Source organism: Uranotaenia lowii, chromosome 1, assembly GCF_029784155.1.
Source record: "Uranotaenia lowii strain MFRU-FL chromosome 1, ASM2978415v1, whole genome shotgun sequence".
NCBI lineage: Eukaryota > Metazoa > Arthropoda > Insecta > Diptera > Culicidae > Uranotaenia > Uranotaenia lowii.
Window position 1 is genome coordinate 5,734,984 of NC_073691.1, and position 20,511 is coordinate 5,755,494.

The 20,511-nt window shown below is 36.9% G+C and overlaps 5 protein-coding genes across 6 annotated transcripts in view; 3 read left to right on the forward strand and 2 right to left on the reverse strand.

The window, feature by feature from the left end:
* Window positions 1-3,143: 3,143 nt before the first annotated feature.
* On the forward strand, window positions 3,144-8,719 carry LOC129738733 (gametogenetin-binding protein 2-like). The gene is made up of 4 exons (XM_055729979.1): window positions 3,144-3,543; window positions 3,628-4,379; window positions 7,178-8,147; window positions 8,210-8,719. The coding sequence occupies exons 1-4, from the start codon at window positions 3,448-3,450 to the stop codon at window positions 8,462-8,464; spliced, it is 2,073 nt and encodes a 690-aa protein (XP_055585954.1). The 5' UTR covers window positions 3,144-3,447; the 3' UTR covers window positions 8,465-8,719.
* Window positions 8,720-11,187: 2,468 nt separating this feature from the next.
* Window positions 11,188-12,562, reverse strand: LOC129738742 (type-1 angiotensin II receptor-associated protein-like). 2 transcript variants are annotated; one of them, XM_055730003.1, is made up of 4 exons: window positions 12,241-12,562; window positions 12,072-12,131; window positions 11,857-12,003; window positions 11,188-11,643 (listed from the first exon to the last, which is right to left on the reverse strand). In XM_055730003.1, exons 2-4 carry the CDS (start codon window positions 12,114-12,116, stop codon window positions 11,377-11,379), a joined length of 459 nt encoding a protein of 152 aa, XP_055585978.1. In that variant the 5' UTR covers window positions 12,117-12,131; window positions 12,241-12,562; the 3' UTR covers window positions 11,188-11,376. The 2 variants fall into 2 exon arrangements, with proteins under 2 accessions (XP_055585978.1, XP_055585977.1); XM_055730002.1 differs by having other exon boundaries at window positions 12,072-12,184; window positions 12,241-12,561.
* Window positions 12,563-13,863: 1,301 nt separating this feature from the next.
* LOC129738739 (protein LST8 homolog) lies at window positions 13,864-15,278 on the forward strand. The gene is made up of 4 exons (XM_055729998.1): window positions 13,864-14,032; window positions 14,089-14,259; window positions 14,319-15,027; window positions 15,087-15,278. The coding sequence occupies exons 1-4, from the start codon at window positions 14,024-14,026 to the stop codon at window positions 15,206-15,208; spliced, it is 1,011 nt and encodes a 336-aa protein (XP_055585973.1). The 5' UTR covers window positions 13,864-14,023; the 3' UTR covers window positions 15,209-15,278.
* Window positions 15,279-15,441: 163 nt separating this feature from the next.
* On the reverse strand, window positions 15,442-16,556 carry LOC129738741 (uncharacterized). The gene is made up of 2 exons (XM_055730001.1): window positions 15,904-16,556; window positions 15,442-15,835 (listed from the first exon to the last, which is right to left on the reverse strand). Exons 1-2 carry the CDS (start codon window positions 16,429-16,431, stop codon window positions 15,605-15,607), a joined length of 759 nt encoding a protein of 252 aa, XP_055585976.1. The 5' UTR covers window positions 16,432-16,556; the 3' UTR covers window positions 15,442-15,604.
* Window positions 16,557-19,672: 3,116 nt separating this feature from the next.
* LOC129741389 (uncharacterized) overlaps window positions 19,673-20,511 on the forward strand; it is a 76,094-nt gene continuing 75,255 nt past the window's right edge. Inside the window, exon 1 of the mRNA XM_055733269.1 lies at window positions 19,673-19,869. The gene's annotated coding sequence lies outside the window, so the exon portion shown is untranslated. The remainder of the gene's footprint in view (window positions 19,870-20,511) is intronic.

Consider the following 20,511-nt stretch of genomic DNA (forward strand, 5'->3'; position numbering starts at 1 on the left):
GTCGCACAGCCTGCTTTTATCAGTTTCATTGTTCGTGCCATCAAACGAATGCGACCGAAAACTTGCCGAACAGTCGACTACCATCAAACGAAACGACATTCATTCTTCTTTGTGTGATTGTCGAACGAAATTTCGTGTCTTGGTACACGAGAGGGATAATATGATGGTCAAACGACCATCATTCCCGACAGTTTACGACATCGCCTATCTCTTTCACGCAGCAGAACTTACAGACTCAATAAGCAAATGCAATCTTTTCTATGCACTCCCTCCTGTTGAAAAAAAAAATCGCCACTCTGCAGCGCCGGGTGATGTTTGGATGTGTTGGTCGAACAATGTGGAACGATTATCTCGATTATCTACACAAGAGGGTTGAAAGTCAAACGACTAACCACAAAAAAGATCAAAATTTCATTTGACATTTTTTTGCTCTCCGATCAAACGATTGCGCTCTCCACGATTGTCACGAACGATGTGTGATGGTAGTCTCTGGAAAAATTCAAACGATGGTGACCACTTACAAGCCTGGGTATGCTACTCCGTTGCCTGCATATGTATTAGTAGGCCACCCAAAAAATAGTTATAGAAATTCCACAAAAATGTATGGATTTTTTTTAAACTATTGGTTTTCTAGAAAAACTACTAATAATAAAATTCTGCAAAAAATATAAAAATGTTAACCAATGTATTTACAATTCATTAAGCGCTTATGCTGTTGAAAAACATAATTTTCACGTGGATTTTTTATTGAGTTAATAAAATTGCTTTTTGCTAAATTCCTAATAACTGATTGTTTTTAAATTTTGTTGGACCTTAAATAAAGTAGCATTCATTACAAGTTGCAACAAGTCAATTTTTAGCATATCTTTACAACTATATTTGCAAAAATTCTTTCCGAAATTCGAATGTTTTGCAGAAATACTGCTAAATTTCCAAAAAAAAACTGTCTCGTAGTCAGAATATTGAAAGCATTAGAACATTAATTTTACTAATTTCAACACATGTTATTTCAAAGAATGCGACTGTATACTTATTTGAACAATAAGACCTCGCAATTTACAATAAATTGTAATTTTGTTTCAAATCCCATACATATCGTTCGAAATTCCATAACTATTTTTGACCCTGCGCACACGGCTCTGTCGATTGAGGTTAAGCGCAATGTTTTACCTTTTTCTCTACCTATCTTGCCCCCAGCTATACATTATTCTATGTTCTTAGAGCAAGTTCACTGGTGTTGCAAAAAAGTGCTAGAAATATTGACCTTTTGAAAATTTTAACATGCAAAAATGTTTTCAAGATCTTTGGGTGTTGTATTTTCTACAGCACTGTTTCTATTTCAGCCGTATGTGATAGAAATATTGCTAGTTTTGCATCACAGTATGCGAAACTACAACACGTGTTGTTAAAAAACTTGAAGGCCACAGATCTTGAAAATGTTTTTGCATGGCAAAATTTTCAAAATGTGCTATAAGTGTCAAAATTTCTACCACTTTTTCCCAACACCAGTGAACTTGCTCTTAGAGGACAAAACACTGCTAAAGCGAGAATCTACAGGCACTACAATTTTAATTTTAACGATTTCAAAAAATTTAACAATTTGACAATTTGGTTTATTTTAAAATTTGGACAGTTGAAGTACTTGTAACTGTTTTGACAGTTTTATTTTTTGACAACGTCAAAATTGGTTTTTTTCGACCATTTTAAATTATTATACAAACTTGTCAATTTTCACATTTTTTACTGTTTTAGCAATTTGGACATTGTTGATCTTTTTTTTTACAATTTGAACAATTTTGTCAATTGGATTTTTTAAATTATTGAAATTATAAAAATATCAATTCTGACTTTTTCTACATTTTTAGCAGTTTGGACACATTATAATTTTTCGATAATTTTAACAAAGTTTTCACTATTAACAACTTTTAAGCTTTGACAATGTAATATGACAATTTTAAGTTTTAAAAGTTTTTGAAATTTTCAACCATTTAGATAATAAAAAATAAATTACAGCTTTGATAATACTGACAGGTGAAAGTATTGTCAATTTTTTTTCGACAATTATTTTTTATCGTTTTGGCAATCAAAATGATACAGAAAGCTTTTAAAATTTTCAACAATACTGACAATTTGACAATGTTCAGTTTACACAATTTTGAAAATTTAATCCATTTAGAAAATTTCAAAGATTCCTATTATTTTAATTATTTTTAACTATTCTGAAAATTTCATGAATTTAAAAAATATAAATATTTTGAGTTATCTCGAAATGTTATAGAATTTTGACAATTTGAAAAAATGACAGTTTTAACAACATGATTTTTTAAATATTATTTCATTATTTGAAGGTTTGGACAATTTAGAAAATTTTGTTAAAGGTGTTGAAAAACATAGCGACTTGTCAATTTTGACCTCTGAACATTTTGATAATCTAAACAAGTTGATATTTTGGACCATTTGGATAATTTTGAGATTTTTGAAAATTTGTATAATTCAAAGAACAAAATTCCATTCTATTCAAGTAAAAATTTAAGTTCTCTTCGATACCTTTCAATTTCAGAATCGAATGGAGTGTTTTAAAAATATTTCGACATAATTAAAACCCTTCGTTCAGCCAATATTGAAACTGAAATTACTTTTTTTCCGGGAATTTAACAGCATGCTGTCATTCATCCCTAAAAGGCTAACCTGAAATTACGTATACGATCGTATGTATGCAAAATTGAAATTTCTAAAAACAATAGGGCCACTCTACGCCCTAATTGCGTGTAGTTGTGAAATCGACTATACACGAACGAGTTCCAAGGATGCCAGATAATGAAAATTAGAAATCTTAACTTGGCTGAAAAAAAAATCTTCGTATATCTGTTCACAAACGAGTTAAAAACCTTTTGGACCTAAATAAGTTATTCAGCGATTAATCTTTATTGAATCTGTGACTTTCAGAGTGGCTGCAGCGCCCTTTAAATATTTGAAATACGAGTAGAAATTGTTCACAATCAGAAAGATCTTGCCATCTGGCAGCTCAGCTCGATGCAGCAATCGAGCTTCCTCACGTTTGTTGTCAGATGGCAGCACCCTCACTTTCGCTTCTGACAGCTGCAGCCGTCAAATTCGTTCAGGCCCGTCTGTCTGCGAGCGAGCCAATCATATTAGCAGCAGCAGCAGCAACAGTACTAGTAAAAGCAGCAGCAGTAGGAGCGACGTGTGTGTTTTTATGTAGGAAAAATATCCCCGCAGCAAAAAAACCATTCTTTTACCTGCTCGGAATCGTCGGAAACGGTTTTGAAGCGGGATCAATCCACTTTTGGCAAGCATTTCTTTGGTTCCCGCATCGACTGTACCGTGTTGGGGACGCGAACGGGACCGAAAATCGCACGGAAAAGGGCTGGAAAATATCGGAGTTGCCAGAGAGGAGAAAGGCATCCAGCGCTCTGCTAAACAAAAATGGCTAAACTTACGTATGTGTATCGCTCGGACGAGATGAATTGTGTCAAAGTATCGAAACGACAGCTACCCCTGATTGGGGGCGATAATTTAATGGTAAAATGCGTTTTCCAAATTGCATGGGCAAAGTCCGGAAGATAACCCAGTGGCTTATTCGTTCTGTTTCCTTTATTTTCGCAGATGTTGATGGATCTGAACTCGAAAGGTCTCGTGTTCGATCATCCACCCGTCAAGGGCGTAGAGCTAGAGGAATTTACCAGAAAATATCAGCTACTATCGATGGAGGAACTACGCCTATCGCTGTACGTCCCGACGACGGATTTTACTTCGGTGTTGAGCCAAAATGTGCCTTGCGTCGGCTGTAGGCGGAGCGTAGAACGGCTCTTCTACCAGCTGATGCTGTCCGGTCACCCGACCCTGGATCCGATCCTGATCACGAGTAAAGGCGTTCTCACCATAAGCGATGACAAAATGCGATCGCCACAGGCGGTTTGTACGCTGCTTCACAAACATAAGGCCCTGCTGGACGGATTGCTGGACAATCAGGTCCGAAGCAGGAAGAGCAGCCGCTGCAATCTACACTCGCTGGATTCGTTTCGCTCGCGGCCCTTCTCCGAGACCTGGCGGGACGTCTGGAACTGCATGAGGCAACAGTGCAAGGACGAACTGGCCGTCATCGAGGCCTCGGAACTGCACGCCACCCTGGACGAGTACCTGAAGAAGCACAAGTTCTGTCAGGAGTGCCGAACGAAGGTCGAGAAGGCGTACTCGCTGTTGGTGGACGAGAGCAACCCGGCCAAGGAGAAGGGCTACGTGGCGCATCTGTACTCGGGCATCAAGCGATGTCTCACGGACAAACATATCCATCTGCAGACGAAGCTGGAGTACATCGACGAGCTGATCACTCGGGCGGAACCGGAACTCAGCGGAAGGTATGGAATCAAATTAGTTTTGTATGACTTTGGTGGTTTTATTTAACTTTATTGGTCTGGATCATGATGATCGGAGCATTGATATTTGTTGTTATTAGGAAAAACATAGACCGATTTTCAAACGAAAGTTTCGGAAACCCAGATTTCAAACGAAGTCAAACTGATTCAATTGTAAAAAAAAGGCGTAAGAATAACGATCTTATTTCGAATGAAACAACAAAATTTTAACCTTCCTTTTTGAGTTAGGATCTATATGATTCGAAAAGTAACTTCTCGATGCGATATTTCAGTAGTGCCTTAAGTAGTTCATAAGATTCCATGAATTTTTTTTTTTCAATAGAATGGTTTTACAATATCTGATTTTTCAATCAAGGGTCACCAAAGTCAAAGAAATACACCCACCTTGCAGATAACTATAAAAAGCTACAGAGCCCCTTTCTCCGCATTGTTTTTTCATAAGAAAACTTAGCTAATGGTTTGAGGGAGTCGACATAGATCGTTTATTGACCTGGAAAAGTAACGTTGTAGCACATTGGTGGAGAACAATTTATGAAAATCAGTTTTGAAATAGGATGAACTTGATAAACTGCTGAAAACTGCGTTGCAGAATTAGTCACTTGCTGAAGTCCCGTAGATTTAAAAATCTTATCTTTCAGGTCCGTGCAGTTTAAGTCGGTTAAATGCTTTCTCGTATGTAAAAACATGTTTTGGAAATTGGCAGTCTTGCAACAATAGTAGACTGTAGAACTGTTGCTTTAAACTTTTTTTTCTAAAAGTTTTAATTTTTCAAAAATCTTTATTCGTCAGAAAAATATTGAAACATCCTGACTGACGATTGTTTTGTTTTGCTTTCTCTTCCTTCCAGTGACCCAGTTGTTTCGTATGATGACCCTAAAATGCTGGAAAGCTCTGAGAAGTTGATCTTATCTACAAGACTCGAATTGTTGTCACAGGTCACTGGTTTGATGTCTTATGTAAGCTTTACACGGGAAAGCATTTAATCGACTTATCTATACGAATCTTCACTGGAAAAGCTTGTGTCTGATCGATTCCTAAAGCTGAGCACGTGTCCAAAGTTATGACGAGAAATTTAGATTTCGGTAAGAGACGTTCGCTAGTGGAAAATCCAGAGGTGAAAAGGGCATACGTTGAACAGATTTAAACTCGAACCCCGGAACAGTGGTCAGACTATCGGTAAAATGTGTAGAAGATGAGGTTTGCCGGACGAAACCTGGAGGAAAGTGAATGACCAGAAAAACGGAAGTCTAAATTGAGAAGGCACGTATCTGGTCAGTTAATTACGATATGCGGAATTGGAAACGGCAGAGCCTGTCGATTAAAGAAAAGTACAGTCTAGCTGATCAAGAAGAAAGAGCCTATGAAGATATCCAATTACTCTTTGGCATTCCTCGAAACCTTTGAGATACAAGACGAATGCGAGATTGCCGTTGAAAGGCCGAGCAGCTCGGCTATATCAGTTCAAACTTATTTATTTCGAACAACTTTCCCGAGTCACGAACAGCAATAGGCCAACTTTTTAGGTCTTTCGAATGAAATCTATGATACTGCGACATTCTCCGCAAACTGGATGTAGGGTGGTTGGCATGGCATAAAATTGATATGCACCACGCTTAAAGTACCTTTTTAAGTGATCCCAAACAACACCTAAGAGAAAAGTGATGCACCTCTCTGAAGGCAATAAGCTGGATCCCGTGGCGAGCGATCATGAGTGAATCATACCGTTCCAAATGATACACCAACGAACCATCCAGAGGACGTTCTCCTGGTGGTATTCGTTGATTTCAAAAAAGCATTCGACTGTCTCAACAGAGAAAGCATCTCAGCTAAATCTTGACGACGAGCAGTTTCAAAGAAATTTATTCTTCTCAGGTGCTAGGTTCTGTATGATGGTAACTTGTCCGATCCAATCCCGGTAACTGTTGAAGTGACACAAGGATGTATTTAATTTCCGCTACTTTATGTGATCGTAATGGATGTGATATTGACTGAATCAATCCAATCAGAGGATCGCCGTGAAATCCTTCGACAATGGAGCAACTAAACAACTAAAAATCTACTGATTGATGATATTGTTGTGCTCGCCGGATACAACAGGATATATAGAGCGATGACCTCACCGAAAACTTCGAGGCAGCAAGTCTCAAAGTCAATGTCGGAAAGATCAAGTCGATGGAAATCAACACCGAAAACGATTCTAGCTTTATGGTAGCTGGGTAACCAGTTGGAAAAGTACAGTACTTCCAGTACCTTGGTAGCCTGAGAACTGTCTGATGAAGCCTTATGGTGATACCAAGAAAGATATCGACACTTAACGTTTTCTTTTTTTCCTACATCAAGACATTCCCAATTGAGTCGAGAGTCAAGGTTTAGTCGAGACCAGCTGTAACAAGCTCGAAATTACAGTTTATGAAATCAAAATCGAGTTTACAAATGGGCTCTTCAGAAGGACTAACGTCAAAGTCAACATCGATACAAAAAATATACTTTTTCTGCTACTCCAAGCACTTCGAGTACGACGTTTCGCGGGAAACCTTCCGAAGAACAATTTTAAATGTTTTACGTGTAATGACTAATGAAAATGTAGGTTTTCAAACTTACTTTTTTACGCAGCCGATTTGTTAACATTTGGCGAATTGGCCCATTCCACAACTCACACAACACAATGTTGATTTTTTTGGTAGATTCAACTAAATAAAATTATAGTAATATGTCACGATCGGAACAACGAAACTTAAATTAAGAAAGTAATAACTTATCACGTTTTTTTTGATTTGCAGAAACTCACGGCACCGGGAGCGGCACGCCAAAACCCTCGAGATCGCCCAGGAAGAGGTGCTCACCTGTATCGGCATGTGTCTGTACGAGCGGCTGCGGCGTATCAACGTGTGTCTGCGCGAGGAGGAGAACGCCTGCCAGGTGCTTGCGGCCGTGGCTGTGCATACTCTTCGCCGCAGTTTCGATATGGCGGTCGAAAATAAACAGGGTATCAGCAATCTGGAATTGTTGTACGAAGAGATCAGCCGCGAGGAACGCTCCAAGGAGCAGAAGAAGGAACAGAAGAAGCTCAAGAAACGAAAGAAGCGTAACGAAAAGAAACACTCCGAACGAGCACCGAGCAGCTGCGAACCGGAACCGATGCCGGACAAGTGTCTCTGTTCAGCGGAAGATCACGATCACAACGAGGACGAGGACGAAGAAGACGACCCGGACGATCATATCGTGCTGTGCGACGGAACCATCATAGATGCGCCACCACGCTCCCTGATGATGCTCCGGAAGGCCAAGGAAACGGTATCAACGCGATCAACGTCAACAGTTACATTGCCATCGCCCGTCAAGGTCGTCACGACGGATGTCTCGTCGTCGTCGTGTAACTCCTGCGAGGAAGCATCCAACCCGAAACACTCGCCCAGAAACAGTACGTGCATTCACACTTCCATCGACGGAGGCTACTCATCGGAACCGCAAAATACGGAATCGTCTCATCTGTCGTCGTCCAATATCGATTCGCCGTCGTCAAGTTTGGTCAGCACCCCGGAGGGTTCGGAAGTGGCCTGCTCCGATGGGTTCTGCAATCACGACCATCCCGCGACGGAAAAGATGACTTCATCCCCGGTAGCTTTGGCAGGTAGCGGTGACGGTGACACCACGTCCTGTAGCAAACTGCCGTCCTCCTATAGCTTTAGGCCTACGCTGATGACGACGACCGGTGGAGGCGGAATGACGATGACGCTGCAGGAAATGCTAGTAAGTTTATTTAAAAGTTTCCATCAAAAAGCATATCTAACAAATCTTGCCCACATTAACAGGAAAAATCTTCGACCGAGGATGACGACGGTGAGGTGGACTTGATCCCGCGGGAGTGCATCCTGGAGTTTAAATCACGCAGCGGTGCAATCAAGCAGCAGCGGGAAGCGCTGCGGCAGCAGCTGCTCAACAACTTCAAAAGGCTATGCATCAATGGTTGTGTGGGTGGTGGGAGCCAGGACAGTAAGAAGCAGGTGGCATCTGCAACTGCCGGGCTCGTCGCTGCCAACGGCTCGTCTCCACATCACGGGAAGTGAGCCGGCGCCGGCGAAGACAAGCCAAAAATAAGCCTATGAGCGGCAGCGCTTTGCTCATGTTTAGTAAAAGAATATACATAAATAAAAGAAACGGCTCAGTTGTGGAGTGGCAGGGGGACGTGGGTGTACTTCACCCTTCCCTTCCCGCCCTCCGAGAGCAGGTTTCGATTCGTTCGTTCGTTCATGATTATTAGTATATCATGTCTAATTGATTATTGGAATGCTATTTTAAATATAATATATGGTAATATTGAAGGCGGCTTGTTTTCCTGAATAAAACGGAAAAAATGGTTCCTGAAAAAGAACGATCCTCGTCTGTTTTTTGATGGTAAAATGTCGTATGAAGAAATTCGAAAATGGTTCAAACAGCAATGGCAAAATTGAGTCACGGGACTTTAGTATAAGTAGTCGGTATAAGTAAGTGACAGAGGGTCAATCCCAAAATTTATCCGGAGTGACATTCCTCACCTAAAGCGACTCCTGGAATCGAGTGACTCGGGTGACTCGGCTATCGTCACCTCACGCGCGGTAGGATAAGGGCAATTTTAAGAACTTTCTTATAAATCTAATCTACACATTGCAGGCTAGTCTGAATGCACATTCAAGAATACTAAGAAAGGGAAATATCTCTCGCTATCCATCCCTTCAAAAGGTTAACATTAGTTCAGCTTGTTAACACATTCAGGACCGCTTTTGTGCTGTTTTTTCTGATTTTTGTTGTAGTTTTTGTGTTAAAAAGATTAATAAGACAACCTAAAAAAAAAACAAAATAAAATTTAAAAAAGGCGAGAAACATTTTGAAAAAAGAAGAAAAACACAAAAGGAAACCAATAAGCAAAAATGACAAAAAGATAAACAATCTACGATATTATTTGTTTTTTTTTTTAATTCACTATAGTCTTTTTAAACCTTTCAAACTTTTTGTTTTTAATTTTTTCTTTTCAGAATTTTCTGTTTATCTAGTTTATTTTAATCCTTTTCGTTTTTTTGGTCCTTAATGCATTTGTTGTCATTTTGTATTCATATTTTTGTTTTCGTTTCTGATTTTTTTATATCATTTTTATCTTTTTTTGTCTGTTTTCCGTTTTTTTCTATCTTCTTGTATTTTATTTTGTTTTTAATCATTTTTTAACAATTTTCTTCTATTTATTTTTATTTTCGTATTTTCCTTCATGACTTTTGTGTTTTTTGTCTTTTTCATTTTTCTGTCCTTTTTAAACGTAACTTGACAATTTTGTCTCTTTTGGTCTATGTAGTCTTTTTGCCTCCTTTTTTATTTTTTTCTTTATCGCTATTTTGAGTCATTTCGTTTTTTTGGTATTTTTAATCCTTACTTACCTTTTTCGATTTTTGAATTTTTGTCTTTTTATCTTTTGTCTTTTTTAGTTTACTATTTTTTTAAAGTGTTTAACTTATTTGTTTTTTTATCCTTTATCTTTTTTAGTCTAATTTGTCATTTTTGGTTTTAAGCATTTTCATTGTTTTTTTTTAATTTTTTTTGTAGCTTTTCTCGTTTGTTGTTCTTTATCGTAATATCTGTTTTTTCTTGTGTTATTTGTCTTTTTCGCATTTTTTGTCACTTTGGTCTTATTATCCTTTGCCTTTTTGCCTTATTTATCGTTTTGTGCCCTATTTGACGTGTTTTTTTTGTCTGTTAAGTTCACTCTTTTTCATTCCTGTCATTTTTGGTTTATGTAGTCTTTTGCATTATCTTTTGATGTTATGCGTTCTCGTTTTTTCTTTAATTTTTGCTTTTTTTTATTATAAGTTTGTCTTGTTTTAGCTATTTAATTTTTTTTTGTATAGCAAGAGTCTTCTCGATGTTGTTTTTTTGTTTTTGGGTTTTTTTTTTCATTTTCGCCTTTTTTGTCTGTTTGATCTTTTTGTTAATTGTTTTCAGTCCAGTTTTCCATTTTTTAAATTCTTTTCTTTTTTGGTTTTTTTGACTCATAAAAATTTATTTTCCTCTCTTTTCCACATCTTTCAAAATTATTTTTTCCATTTTAGTCGTGTTTGTTTTTTTTAATAATTTTTATTTTTTCATTTTTTTATAGGAATTTAACCCATTAAGGTCAACCTTCCTCGCTTTTTATCCTTTGTATCGTTTTTTGACAGTCTTTTTAAGTCTATTTAGTTTTTTTTGTATTAGTATTTTTTTTTGTCCTTTAAAGTTCTTTTTTCGTTTTGTAACTTATTAATCATTTTGTCTCTTTTTGGCTGTTTTGTTTTTTTTTTTTACCTTTTTTGCTTTTTTGTGTTATCTTTTTGGGTATTTGGTTATTTCACTTCTCTGTCTAATCTTTTTTGTTTTTTAGTCTTTTTTGGTCTTTTATTTATTGTCATGTTTACCTTTTTTAAGTTTTTTTTTAACCTGTTCAATCTTTTTGTAAATATTTTGTCTTTTTGGTTATCTGTAGACAATGTTTAGGGCTCACAGCTTTCATATTATGCTGCTTATAAGAATGAAAGTTGATGAAAAGCACGTCGACTATTAATGTGACAGAGGTGCTTGATACACTTTTACACAGTCAACATTCCATGGAGAACCGTGCGTTTTCTCAACCAACAGATAACTTCGAATTCTTCTGTTGAAATTGCTTGATGACTTTTGGTCACTTAGTACACTTTCAATCGAAGGTAGGTTCCCAACGACAGAACTGCAGGTCTTCAGTAAAACATACAAAAACTATTCTCATTTCTTTCCACAATGAAAAGCGACTTCATTTCAACAAATAAATTACAAATTATTTTTCTCGATACAAAATATCAGTGGTAATCGTTACTCCGCCATGGTTATGGGTACAACCATGAACAGATTAGTCTCGAGATATTAGTCACTTTCAGATCATAATTCGAGCGGCTGCAACATTTTAACTTTATGTCGTTAACAACAACAATTTCGTCGATCGGCTCTAGACCCCGGGCGAAAAGCTCTGATGCTGCACAGGGCGATCGATGTCCTCGTAGCTGGTGGGCCGCCGTTCCGTTTGACCAACGGCGATCCCGAATGCAAACGAACCTCCCCGGTCCATCAGCTCCCGGTAGAGCACCAGCAGGGTGAACGGACGTAGCGCCATATTGAAGATGGCCATCACTGCCGACAAGATGTGCCGATCCGGGAACCAGCTGATGATCGACAGCAGATCGAACATAAAGCTTGTGGCGTTCACCAAGGCGGCCTAAAAATGAAAAAAGCAAAACAAATCAAATAAACATAAATCACAAATGTTGTCGTTGTTGTTGTGTCGTTGTAGACGCTGGAAGAAGGTAACTAGCAGGCCTTGAGGTTTGCAAACTTTTTTGTGTGGGCATCTCTCTATGGTGGGTTGATGGACGTCGATGATGATGGTAGACTTGAGTCAACAGACAAGTGTAAAAAAATCAATGCTTACTATGTGGACTGCATCTATGGACTCGCGACAGTGAATCGACCAGAACAGGGCGGCCATGTAGATAATGTTATAGAACAGATAGGCCGACGGAAGCCAGTTACCCAGAAGGGCAAACACTATCAGCACAAAGTGCACGAATGTCACCAGCTGCAAAAAAAGAAGCGTATGATTAGAATCGAAAGCTACAAGAGACCGTAACACCAATCGAAAATCACCTTAACTCGAACATGTGGTGTGTTGATCCCATTCTGGACGTCCATCGTTGCTAAACGAACCTGGAAATCGTTCTAATCAAAACCTATCCTCACAAATCTTGTACGGGTTAAGGCTATAGAAGGAACCAAATATGAACTTTCTTTCTCGCTGTGTTTTTCACTTTATTACCTAGCAGGTTTCGTTTCCGTAAACCGCTACTGAGCTGAGAATCTTTCTTCTACTGTAATGATGATAATAAAACACTCGTCGTCATCGCGCTCTGTACAATCTGTATTGTGTGTGGTGTGTAGAACAACCTCATTGAAGAGCGAACGAGAGAAAGAACTCGTTGCGCTCAGCTGTGTCTACGAGCTAACTATAGATTCTTGTACGGCTTCGGGGATTAACCGGTTGCCGTATTGCCTGTCGTTAGAATGGCTAGGCTAGCTTGTAACGAGCTTTACAAACATACGTATAGGGACTATACGATACTGATAACTATTCCTCTCTGCTTTGGGATTGCTGATGTTCTTACTTACTACTTAGTCCCAAGTATAGTTGCATTGAAAGGGGGACGGATGACGAAATTTGATGCTCCCCAAAACAATTCTCACGTCTGGTGTGTGGATGGATGGAATTCCTTTGAAGGGACCCCTTATCCATGCACGGTCAATCGTTTCGACAAATCGGATTTAAAAACTCTTTTCGTAACTAATAAAAATAATACGTTTCGGAACCAAGAATTATTGAAATATCATATCATAAATTATAACTGGCTATCTATGAGCAGTTAACAAGCACTAAATTAGCTTTAAATTCAACTGGAAACCATTTCGCATATATTTTCACGCTTACCAAAAGCCTCGTTTGAATTCAACAGGCTGAGTAAGGTGTTTACGAAAGTAGTTAAGTAAATAATTTTGTACAAATAGTTCAGCAACTTAGAAGCGTTTTATCTGCCAATGTCACATTATTTATCCGCGCGTTTCCTAAGAAGTCGTAAATTTCTAGTTGCAATCGTCTGCTTGCTATTATAGCAATATCAATATATATTTAAATTTATAATAGAAATTCATTCCTTTTTTTTTTAAAGCAAACTGTCATTATTCCCAAGACAAATTCAACAAAAAATTAAAGGTATTTCACAACATCGAGATTTGCCAAGTCTGCTTTCTGATAATCGAGCATAGTTCAGAGATATAAGAACTGAGTGTTTCGTAGCGATTTGTTTTTTTTTTAACCGGCGATGTAGTTCAGCGTGAAATTGGCTTTATCTGTTCATTTCGACATTGACGTTCGAGACCTTGGCAGCACCGTGGATCACTTGGTGAGGTCACCAAGTTGGCTCTACATTGCCGGTTTTCTTCAAGCTTCAGCTAAGTCAAGATCGTTGCTCAACCGTAAGGGCTCAACGGCAATCCTCGGTATGGTCTACAGTTCGATTTAATCGCATTTTGCATGCATTACTATGAGAAAACATCGTAAACTGCCAGGGACTTCTCTTCGTATAAAGTTCAGCCTCGGCCAGACGGTCGAAAGTTTTTTTTCGACGAACACTAGCAGTACAGAATCCTGCTAATTGTCATATTGGTTGAATAAAAAGGAAATCTACCTCCTTGTTGATAAAATTTTGCATTTTAACCTTGTTCAGTTTTGTGTTCAAAAGAATTTAAACTGCCTTGAATCGTTGGGTTATCTTTTAATTGAAAATGCAGTAAACAAACGTAAGCGTGTAGGAATTGGAATCGATATTTTTGACATTTTAGAAATGTTTGTAAACAAATCAGTGTTGAAGCGAAAATTTATTAGGCAAGATGGACCATAATGGTCTCAGCCGTCCCCTAGCGGGACAAGCAAATTAAAAAAAAAAAAAAAAAAATTTATTAAATTTCTTTCAGTACTCCGGTGCGGATATTTGTTTCGGGTTTTTTGTTGTATAAATCAACACTTTTCAGAAGAATTTAACCTAACTATGACGCTAGTAAGATAATGTTTGAATAAATATAAATGGCAATGGTACAGAATTCTACTTTTCAGCAAACCAAAGCCCAGGTGCAGCAACCAGCAAACAACGCGAATAACAATAACAACATCCCGTTCGATCCGTTCAACGAACCGCTGCTGGCCACCGGCGGTTACGATCACACCATCAAATTATGGCAACCATACTCGGGCCTGTGCTACCGGACCCTGCAGCATACCGATTCGGTAAGAATTGATCTCTTTTTCAAGACTCGTTTAAAATTGATTTTTTGGGAACATTTTAGCAAGTCAATGCCTTGGATATAATTCCAAATGGGACGATTCTGGCGGCCGGGGGTTACCAACACATCCGACTGTACGACATGAACTTCAGCTATCCGGTGGTTAACTTTGAATCAGTCACCAAGAACGTTACGCGGGTAGGTTTCCAGGAGGACGGCAAGTGGATGTACACCGGAGGAGAGGATTGTCGGGTGCGCATTTGGGACATGAGCTCGCAGGACCCGGCTTGCAAGCGAATGTTCGACTGTTTGACTCCAGTGAATGCCGTTTGTCTGCACCCGAACCAGGTGGAGCTCGCAATTGGAAGTCAGGGGGGAAGTGTTTATCTGTGGGACGTCAAGTCGGACATTCACGAACAGTTGATTCCGGAGGTGGAAGCGTCGATTCAGGACATTGCCATCAGCCCGAACGGAGCGTTCATGGCTTCGGTAAATAATAAGGGTAACTGTTACATTTGGAGTTTGCGGAATGCTGCGAATAGTGAGACACAGTTGACGCAAACCGATCCGAAGCTGAAGATTGAGGCTCACAAGAAGTACGCGCTGCGGTGCAAGTTTAGTCCGGATTCTAGTTTGCTGGTAACCTGTGCCGGAGATGGCACGGCCAAGATCTATCGGACGGATACGTTTCAGCTACATGCGGAGCTGAAGATCGAAAAGTATTGGATGTGGGACGCAGTTTTCAGTAACGATTCGAAGTATCTTTTTACAGGTAAAAAACTTATTTTGTTCGAATACAAAATGTAATAAAACTTGAACTTTTTTTTCTAGCGTCTTCGGATGGCCACGCACGGTTGTGGAAGATTGAAACGAAATCAATCGAACGCGAGTACCACGGACATTTGAAGGCCATCACTGCGCTAGCTTTTCGAGATGGATCAACGAAAACTTAAATTGATCGCAATAAAAGTATATCTAGCTGTTAAACTGTAAGAATTAGGAATAAAATCCTCATTAAAACTAGTTTTCTAGAAATTTTTATCTGAAATCCATTAATTTCTTGATTTCTTGAAATGTAATAAACTGAAATGCTTATTTCAAATTTAGAATTATTTGAATTTCGAAACCTAAAACCAAATATATGGACGTTTCTTTTTAGATCTACACAGAAAGCTTAAGAAATGTCTTGTATTGTAAGGATCAATAAAATCAATATTTGCTTAATGAAATATTCATTTGAATATAAATCGGAAAAAAAAGAAAAACTTACAGATCTAAATCGCTCGGCCAACCATCTATTCCACACATCCGCACTCACGCACGCTCGTCAAGAACCTGAGGGCGACCCTTTACATGAGCCGTCTGAAGAACTCGTTGATTTCCTCGCCCCGGAATCCGGCCTCTCCTCCTAGGGATCGTAGCTTGCCCTTTCGGGCCGTCTTCCAACCATCGGCCGGAGAACGTAGCTCGAACGTATGTAGGATAGCGGTAACTTTTTTGAAGTTCGGGCCCACTGTCAGCAGCTCGTGAAGAAGATCCTCTACGCAAATGATTCCCAGATGACCGAATTTATCCTCAACCTAGGAAAACCAGAGAACAGAAAATTCAATAAACTGGAACAAGATTTATTTAAAGTAGGTCTACCTACCTGTTTGTTGGAAGTAATCGGAATCTTTTTCGGTCCCTTGGCCCCATCTTCCGACTTGAACAGACCGTACTTGTAGATCAGCTCCCGGACCGTGGCAATGTTCGGGTAGCCCCAGATGATCCACGGTTCCACCATTTTAAGCATCGCGTCCACACCCTCAGTCAACTCTAGCAAAACCGCTCTACGCTTATAGGGCAGTCCTAGCTTGGCCAACATGTGCATCACCTCCTTATTGGCGATATACTTGCCGCGGTGCCGGAACACCAGAATCAGCCGACCATGTTCCACTTTCTTATCCTTCAGCGACACGCCCGTTTTCATGAAGTTCCGCTTGATGCGCATCTGGTCCCGCTCGGCTTTCCGGTAATCGGCAATGAAGAATTCTGGTTTGCAGAACTTCGTTTTCCGATTCTCGGGCAGCGGCTTCCTGACGATCTTGTTTGAGTCCCGCTTGATGCGCGCCTTCCTCTGTGCCATGATGCTGATCTCCTCCGACGGGAGCTTGTTCGGGACGGCGTATTTCTCCATTTTCGAGATGTTTTCACCGCCGGATGTGACCAAAATTTACGAAAAACTACAAAATTTTCAAATCGATTCCGAACGCCGAGCACGTTTTATTTGTTGTGGCCGTTTGGAGGTGTTTTGCGACTGATTTTTTTGACTGACAGTTTATATCGATGTATGCCCATGCGAATTTTTCATCGATATTTTTGGACACTGAAAGAAATAATCGGAAAAATATATTTTCCATCAAAAAGGTGCGGCAACAATCGGAGATATTATCAGATATAAATCAGTGAAAAGCGCTAAAATGGCTAAGAAACGTTAACAGAGCTCAACTTCAAAATGTACATAAAAATGAAAACATTATAAATAATTAGAAAAGAAGAAACATAAAATTTTTTACTCGTCATCGCCTTTCCCAAAAATTTGAAAAATCTTGACAATTTTGACAAATTTGACAATTTTGACAACTTTGACAATTTTGACAATTTTGTCAATTTTGACAATTTTGACAATTTTGGCAATTTAGACAATTTTGACAATTTTGACAATTTTGACAATTTTGACAATTTTGACAATTTTGACAATTTTGACAATTTTGACAATTTTGACAATTTGACAATTTTGACAATTTTGACAATTTTGACAATTTTGACAATTTTGACAATTTTGACAATTTTGACAATTTTGACAATTTTGACAATTTTGACAATTTTCACAATTTTGACAATTTTGACAATTTTGAAAATTTTGACAATTTTGACAATTTTGACAATTTTGACAATTTTGACAATTTTGACAATTTTGACAATTTTGACAATTTTAAGAATTTTGACAATTTTGACAATTTTGACAATTTTGACAATTTTGACAATTTTGACAATTTTGACAATTTTGACAATTTTGACAATTTTGACAATTTTGACAATTTTGACAATTTTGACAATTTTGACAATTTTGACAATTTTGACAATTTTGACAATTTTGACAATTTTGACAATTTTGACAATTTTGACAATTTTGACAATTTTGACAATTTTGCCAATTTTGACAATTTTGACAATTTTGATAATTTTGACAATTTTGACAATTTTGACAATTTTGACAATTTTGACAATTTTGACAATTTTGACAATTTTGACAATTTTGACAATTTTGACAATTTTGACAATTTTGACAATTTTGACAATTTTGACAATTTTGACAATTTTGACAATTTTGAGAATTTTGACAATTTTGACAATTTTGACAATTTCGACAATTTTGACAATTTTGATAATCTTGACAATTTTGACAATTTTGACAATTTCGACAATTTTGACAATTTTGACAATTTTGACAATTTTGACAATTTTGACAATTTTGACAATTTTGACAATTTTGACAATTTTCAAAATTTTGACAATTTTGACAATTTTGACAGTTTTGACAATTTTGACAATTTTGACAACTTTCAATTTTGACAATTTGGCAATTTTGATAATTTTAGCAATTTTGAAAATTTTGACAATTTTCACAATTTTGACAATTTCGACAATTTTGACAACTGTGACAATTTTTTTTTTTATTAGGGACCTTTTTTATCATTCGGGTTCAGTGTGTCAATTTTGACAATTTCGACAATTTTGACAAATTTGACAATTTAGACAATTTTGACAATTTTGACAATTTTGACGATTTTGACAATTTTGACAATTTTGACAATTTTGACAATTTTGACAATTTTGACAATTTCGACAATTTTGACAATTTTGACAATTTTGACAATTTTGACAATTTTGACAATTTTGACAATTTTGACAATTTTGACAAGTTTGACAATTTTGACAATTTTGACAATTTTGACAATTTTCACAATTTTTACAATTTCGACTATTATGAAAATTTTGACAATTTTGACAATTTTGACAATTTTGCAATTTGGCAATTTTGCAATTTTGACAATTTTGACAATTTTGACAATTTTGACAATTTTTACAATTTTGACAGTTTTGACAATTTTGACAATTTTGACAATTTTGACAATTTTGCAATTTTGCAATTTTGCAATTTTGACAATTTTGACAATTTTGACAATTTTGACAATTTTTACAATTTTGACAATTTTGACAATTTTGACAATTTTGACAATTTTGACAATTTTGACAATTTTGACAATTTTGACAATTTTGACAATTTTGACAATTTTGACAATTTTGACAATTTTGACAATTTTGACAATTTTGACAATTTTGACAATTTTGACAATTTTGACAATTTTGACAATTTTGACAATTTTGACAATTTTGACAATTTTGACAATTTTGACAATTTTGTCAATTTTGACAATTTTGACAATTTTGACAATTTTGACAATTTTGACAATTTGTCAATTTTTACAATTTTGACAATTTTGACAATTTTTACAATTTCGGCAATTATGAAAATTTTGACAATTTTCAAAATTTTGAGAATTTTGACAACATTGACAATTTTGACAATTTTGACAATTTTAACAATTTTGACAATTTTGTCAATTTTGACAATTTGTCAATTTTGACAATTTTGACAATTTTGAAAATTTTGACTATTATCACAATTTTTACAATTTCAACAATTATAAAATTATGGCAATTTTCATAATTTTGACAATTTTGACAACTTTGACAATTTTGACAATTTTGACAATTTTGACAATTTTGACAATTTTGACAATTTTGACAATTTTGACAATTTTGACAAGTTTCACAATTTTGACAACTTTGAGAACTTTGTCAATTTCGACAATTTTGACATATTTGACAATTTGGCAATTTTGACAATTTTGACAATTTTTACAATTTTGACAATTTCGACAATTTCGACCATTTTGAGCATTTTGAGAATTTTGAGAATTTTGTCAATTTTGAAAATTTTGATAATTTTTATTATTTTGACAATTTTGATAATTTAGACCAGTTTGTAATTTTGTCAATTTTTTCAATTTGCACAAACCAACAAGCTTTAATATACGATTTTTTTAAATAATTTAACAACTTTTATAAATTTTCAAAAGTTGAGAGTAATCTAGCATTTTCTTTCATGCTTAAAGTTTTCTTATTTTTTGGTTTGTTTGTCATTTTTATAATTATTGGCTTTCCTATAATTTTTGTCATTTTCATAAATGTTGGTAATTTTTGACATTTTTGTTTGAAGGATTTTTTTAATTTCTTTGTAAGGAACTTTATTCTACCCCAGTCTCTCCGTTCTAGTTTCGCTTTTCTAACCTTCAGTCTAGGTGGAGTATTCCTTGCAAACGGTTGCAGAGTTTCGGGCGCTTTCACTGATTCTCTAAAGTTTTCATTCCTCCCATATAACCTATCCCGAAATCAAGTGTAATTTCCACAAAACTATCTGCTCTTTTGCTCCTGTGCTTATACTACTTACATCACAATTAATGTCATTGTTTTTGTCGGGAATCAATCCGTTCGAAAAGTGTCGAAAGTAAGTGCTGAATATTTCACTTCTCGATGGCTCTGCATATAGCTATAGCTGTTCATAAAAGTGTCTAGTGAGTCTATTGTGTGGTGCTTTTTGCGATTGGAGTGATATTCCATTTCAAACCCCCACCTGCTGCTGATGTTGTTTTTCGGTTGTTTTTGGCAGAGTTTGATTGGATTGGATTCAAAGAGAGTGGATGAGTTTTTCTCCCCATTCAACTTTGGATGGGGGAGGAATCGTTGCATACATCCAGGGGTTTTTCTATCGTAAATTTGTTCTTCCCGTTTCACGATCCGTGCGACAGTTATTGCAGGCGCTTCCCATTTGTGGGTGGCAACTTTCTTTGTTTTCATCATCATTCTGTGTTCATTGGGATAATAAAAGCCGCAAAGAAAACACGGTTGTTTTTTGCCAACAAAATAAAACTGTGTGCGTGAGAATTTTCTCTCGATATTTCGGAGAGCAGACAAACATTTGTGAGTCACAAGTAAGGGGGGATGAACGCTTCATCAGCTTGTTTAGGCCTATCCAATATTTACCAACATTAGAAATTTACAAGACTTTTTTCAGATTTCAGAATTTCCGCTTCAGATTTCAGATTCAGATTTCAGATTCAGAGTTTAGATTCAGATTTCAGATCCAGAT

What these genes read in the sequence shown, in the direction of transcription:
- LOC129738733 (XM_055729979.1), top strand. Translation starts at nt 3,448, where the DNA reads ATGGCTAAACTTACGTATGTGTATCGCTCGGACGAGATGAATTGTGTC. An exon ending in TTGGGGGCGATAATTTAATG is followed by an intron (nt 3,544 to 3,627) that starts GTAAAATGCGTT and finishes TTATTTTCGCAG; the next exon opens with ATGTTGATGGATCTGAACTC. An exon ending in GAACCGGAACTCAGCGGAAG is followed by an intron (nt 4,380 to 7,177) that starts GTATGGAATCAA and finishes TTTGATTTGCAG; the next exon opens with AAACTCACGGCACCGGGAGC.
- LOC129738742 (XM_055730003.1), bottom strand. Translation starts at nt 12,116, where the DNA reads ATGGACGTCCAGAATGGGATCAACACACCACATGTTCGAGTTAAG. An exon ending in CACCACATGTTCGAGTTAAG is followed by an intron (nt 12,004 to 12,071) that starts GTGATTTTCGAT and finishes CTTTTTTTGCAG; the next exon opens with CTGGTGACATTCGTGCACTT. An exon ending in CCATAGATGCAGTCCACATA is followed by an intron (nt 11,644 to 11,856) that starts GTAAGCATTGAT and finishes TTTCATTTTTAG; the next exon opens with GCCGCCTTGGTGAACGCCAC.
- LOC129738739 (XM_055729998.1), top strand. An exon ending in CCCTGCAGCATACCGATTCG is followed by an intron (nt 14,260 to 14,318) that starts GTAAGAATTGAT and finishes GGAACATTTTAG; the next exon opens with CAAGTCAATGCCTTGGATAT. An exon ending in TTCGAAGTATCTTTTTACAG is followed by an intron (nt 15,028 to 15,086) that starts GTAAAAAACTTA and finishes TTTTTTTTCTAG; the next exon opens with CGTCTTCGGATGGCCACGCA.
- LOC129738741 (XM_055730001.1), bottom strand. Translation starts at nt 16,431, where the DNA reads ATGGAGAAATACGCCGTCCCGAACAAGCTCCCGTCGGAGGAGATCAGC. An exon ending in CGATTACTTCCAACAAACAG is followed by an intron (nt 15,836 to 15,903) that starts GTAGGTAGACCT and finishes TGGTTTTCCTAG; the next exon opens with GTTGAGGATAAATTCGGTCA.